This window comes from Limulus polyphemus, unplaced genomic scaffold (genome assembly GCF_000517525.1).
Source record: "Limulus polyphemus unplaced genomic scaffold, Limulus_polyphemus-2.1.2 Scaffold7048, whole genome shotgun sequence".
In the NCBI taxonomy this organism is placed as follows: Eukaryota; Metazoa; Arthropoda; class Merostomata; order Xiphosura; family Limulidae; genus Limulus; species Limulus polyphemus.
Genome location: NW_013672658.1, coordinates 16,957 through 22,065, shown reverse-complemented (window position 1 = coordinate 22,065; position 5,109 = coordinate 16,957). Strand labels below are relative to the sequence as shown.

At 32.3% G+C, this 5,109-nt stretch overlaps 1 protein-coding gene across 1 annotated transcript in view; it reads right to left on the bottom strand.

Moving 5' to 3' along the window:
• LOC111089690 (Down syndrome cell adhesion molecule homolog) overlaps positions 1-5,109 on the bottom strand; it is a 34,617-nt gene that overhangs the window by 12,947 nt on the left and 16,561 nt on the right. The window contains exon 7 of the mRNA XM_022402623.1: positions 4,126-4,425. Coding sequence (XP_022258331.1) covers positions 4,126-4,425 — 300 coding nt within the window. The remainder of the gene's footprint in view (positions 1-4,125; positions 4,426-5,109) is intronic.

Below are 5,109 nucleotides of genomic sequence, written 5' to 3'. Positions count from 1 at the left end.
GTCATCGAATTTAAACTTATAAATATTTTATTTATTTATTTTTCCTTTTCCACTTTTTAAAATATTTAACATTAAGATACACTGATCAGGTGATATACAGGAAATCAGTGTTACAGGCTGCTTAAAAAATATAGTCCTAGTTTTTCAGTTTCACTCTACTTGCGGTTTTCTGTTTTGTGTAAAAATTCCAAACATATGTAATGGTAATAATTCATTAAAAATTTAATGCATTTGTAAAACATAGATGTTTTAGACTTGTACCTTCATACACATATTAATAAATTAAATCCTGGGTTATGACAAGTAATTTTTTAATTATAAGTGAGTAAATTGTGTTGCAAGAATGAAATATTTTAAGAAAACCTTTTTCATTCTAGTTTAATATTAAAAACAACAAGTTTACAAAAAAGATAAATAGTGCAATAAAAATAACTCTTCTGATCCCCACGAGATGGCAGGACTGGCAAAGGTTATTCGAAACTAGCCTAATTGGACGGAAATACTATTTGAAGCACATTGTATTTGAAAATTAGTATATAGCGAGCCTTTAAGATATACAGTTTTTTTTAGAGTTCCTTTTCAATTTTCTTCGTGATATTTCAATTTTCGTTTTTATCCTAGATCAAATTCTCTTATCACGCACACGAACAATTTTCCAACAATACCTACAAAACAGATGTTATGTTCACGAGGAAAGCAAAACCAAGGGTGATTAAAGGATAAAGAAACGCATCCTCTATTAAACGTTACTCACCAACGTACTTATAAAAATATATATATGAAGAAGAATAAAGATAACTTTCTAGAGATTAATGGGCTTGCATCTGAATACTCTATAAGCTAGGACTAACATGATATAACTACTGGAAAAACTTTACATTCTCGCAAGGACTTTTTCAATATTTCATTTTTACGCAACTGTTAATTGAAGAAAAAATACTTTCTTTTCTGATTTTTTTCTCCTAATGACTATTCAGAGTATCTAATGAAATGGTACAGAAAACCCAACTATAAAAAGGAGATATTCTAAAGTAAGATTGACACTCCAGACCAAGCCACGAACAAGAACAATCAGAGAGATTGAATACCCTCGTCCCGCCGCTCCTTTTCGAAATTGCATGTGTTTACATTGGATAACGTCAAGATTCAGCTTCAAAAACTCAGAAAATCCTTCTCATATCCAGAGTGATTAACAATCCGGATCCTTTTTTGCAGTGTGATGAGGAGCCTCAACCTTAATTTGGGACAAATCCGATCACACTTTACAGAGTTATTAACCCAAAACCGCGAAAATGACATATCTACCCATTATAAAAAAACTACTTCAAAGTGACCCAGAATTCAGATCTAAATTTGGGGAGGACTGTTCTATACGGACTGTCCATTTTGTGTAGAAGACAGACACACGGGCTCTTCCTTACCGTTTCAGGTGCAATGCGTCCAGCAGTTCAAGGTCGGGATCAATGTATATTACTGCAGCGTCATCTGGTGGATAATTTCACGACTCATTATTAAATCAGTTTTCATATGAAACAAATATTTGTATCAAAAGCTCAAAAGATCATAGGCTTTAGACCTAAATTTTTATGAGAATTTAATCGCTTGGTTTTACAACCAATCAGCTTTAAGTAACCGTTGTATGAAAAGTCAGTTGACTGAATAAAAAGTTTTTTTTGGGGGGGGGGGTGTTATAAGATTAAGTGGGATAACTTAGGATAACAGTCATAAATCTCTCTCATTGGACATGATTAACATTTGTTAGCGAGTGTTGATCTGAACGTTATCAACAGTTTTCTGTTGTAGATGTCACCTCAGTAAACGTGAATTATTAGATATTACTTCGTGTAATTACAGCTATAATAAGTTAACAAAAAACCCACAACAAATTACTTCTTTTTTCATCTTTCATTATTCAAATTGATTATTTTTAATTATATCCTTAGTTTCACTCTGTCGAACTGTATATTCTAAATGTTTTTGTGACCAAGACATTTTTCACAGCTCTGTGGTCCCCATGCTAATACAAATATCTATAGGCACAAGGCTATCTGGTGTTTAGATGAGGAACCGTTTATCAGACTCAGATCAACCTATACGAAACAACAACAAAAACTCATTCATAACTTTTTTCAAACACACATAAATATCCACAGTTAAAACGACAGAATCTCAACTTGATAAAAAATATATTTTAAAACCTTACAAATCTAGATGTTAATAATGTACGTAAACATAAAGTAAATGAAATAAACAATAACTTTATCAACCTGTACTAACGATTACAGAGGAACTGAATAAGTTCGTTACTTTATACTAACGATTAAATCAGCGTTACTTACTAACGATTACAGAGGAACTGAATCAGTTCGTTACTTTATACTAACGATTACAGAGGAACTGAATCAGTTCGTTACTCTGTAGTAACATTTATAGACAGATTGAATCAGTTCGTTATTCTATACTAACGATTACAGAGGAACTGAATCAGTTCGTTACTCTATAGTAACATTTATAAAGAGATTGAATCAGTTCGTTACTCTATACTAACGATTACAGAGGAACTGAATCAGTGCGTTACTCTACACTAACATTTATAGAGAGATTGAATCAGTGCGTTACTCTACACTAACATTTATAGAGAGATTGAATCAGTTCGTTAGTCTACACTAACATTTATAGAGAGATTGAATCAGTTCGTTACTCTACACTAACATTTATAGAGAGAGATTGAATCAGTTCGTTACTCTACACTAACATTTATAGAGAGATTGAATCAGTTCGTTACTCTACACTAACATTTATAGAGAGATTGAATCAGTGCGTTACTCTACACTAACATTTATAGAGAGATTGAATCAGTGCGTTACTCTATACTAACATTTATAGAGAGATTGAATCAGTTCGCTACTCTACACTAACATTTATATAGAGGTTGAATCAGTTCCTTACTCTAAACTAATAAGGTCCTATATCCTCTAACCTTTTTTTATCACAAACTAAGTAACCGTCATGCCTAATTAAATGACCCCTAAACAAAGCGATTATTAACTGACCACGAATATCAAACCAACTAGCTTGAAGCATCTTTAAAAAATTGACCAACCAATGGACAGAAAATTCTCGACGAAATGAATACAAATAACTTAAAAACTAACGAACCAGCTGATAATAACAAGTATATAACAGTACACCTAGCTAGTTATTAAACATCTGACCACTAATGCCTAATCGTGTAACCTAAATGACCTCAGGTTGACTGTTTGACCCCTAACCAGCTATATGCCTTTCACAGCGAGAGATAACATTGAAAAGAGTAAGAAATAATGTTGTAGTTAGTGGAAATATATGTATACCTTACAATTAGTGGAAATAGATATATACCTTATAATTAGTGGAAATAGATATATACCTTACAATTAGTGAAAATACATGTATACCTTACAATTAGTGGAAATAGATGTATACCTTATAATTAGTGGAAATAGATGTATACCTTACAATTAGTGGAAATAGATGTATACCTTATAATTAGTGGAAATAGATGTATACCTTACAGTTAGTGGAAATACATGTATACCTTATAATTAGTGGAAATAGGTGTATACCTTATAATTAGTGGAAATAGATATATACCTTACAATTAGTGGACATACATGTATACCTTACAATTAGTGGAAATAGGTGTATACCTTATAATTAGTGAAAATAGATGTATACCTTTAATTAGTGGAAATACATGTATACTTTAGAATTAGTGATGTAATAAGATATAACATTGTCCAACTGACAAGAATAAGAGATAACATTGTCCAACTGACAACAATAAGAGATAACATTGTCCAACTGACAACAATAAGAGATAACATTGTCCAACTGACAACAATAAGAGATAACATTGTCCAACTGACAACAATAAGATATAACATTGTACAACTGACAACAATAAAAGATAACATTGTACAACTGACAACAATAAGATATAACATTGTATATCTTACAACAAAGAGAAGAAACATTGTACAACTGATAATTATAAGAAAAAAAACACTTTCTTGCTCAATACAACAAGAAAGAACATTACCTACTTTGAATATCTTGATATCATACGTTTGAGAACGCACTTACCGAACGTAGTGGCCACACGATGAGTCCGGAACTCGTAATTGGCCTGAGTGACTCCACCATCTCCACGAGCGGTCACTAGGAGTTGGTAAACTTCTCCTGGTTTCAGAAACGGGATATTAAATTTTTTGTTGCCATAAGAAACCTGATGTGAAATGTTGTGCCATCTGTGCTGTGTTTTTGGTTTGTACGACACCGTGAAGTTTCTAATGGGACAGCCGCCATCTTGCCATGTGGTCAATAGGAGGATTACTGAAGTACCGTGAACTTCCAGAAACACATCTTTCAGAGGAGGGACAGGCGCTAGAACCAGTAAGAAAAACACTAATTGGAATAGTAAGCAATGAACGACGTTGGACTTTTCTTATAACTTAAAACTTGGGAAGACTTCATACAACTTATGTGCTGCTTTGAGTTTGATTGACTCACGACGTTTCTATGGTTACTTTGAGTTTGTTCGACTTCCCCTCACGGCGTTTAAATGGTTAAACCTTGTTATACTAGGAGGAGAACATGGAAAAATACAAAATATAGTTCCGTGTATTTTATGAACAAAATAAGAATAACAACGTGATGAATTACAGCGGGTCATTATAATTTCTCGACAAATCACGTGTAACAGTTAGGTATAATATCTATGTGTCTTGGGTCCGTTTTACTTCACTATCTTTTAACCTAAATCAATGTGAATAACGTTACGACATATCGTCGAATTCATTATTGAATATTATACAGCGGATCAACTGTTTAATGATTGTATATATGTGCTGAAGATAATATTATACAGCGGATCAACTGTTTAATTATTGTATATATGTGTTAAGGATAATATTATACAGCGGACCAACTGTTTAATGATTGTATATATGTGTTGAAGATAATATTATACAGCGGATCAACTGTTTAATTATTGTATATATGTGTTAAAGATAATATTATACAGCGGATCAACTGTTTAATGATTGTATATATGTGTTAAGGATAATA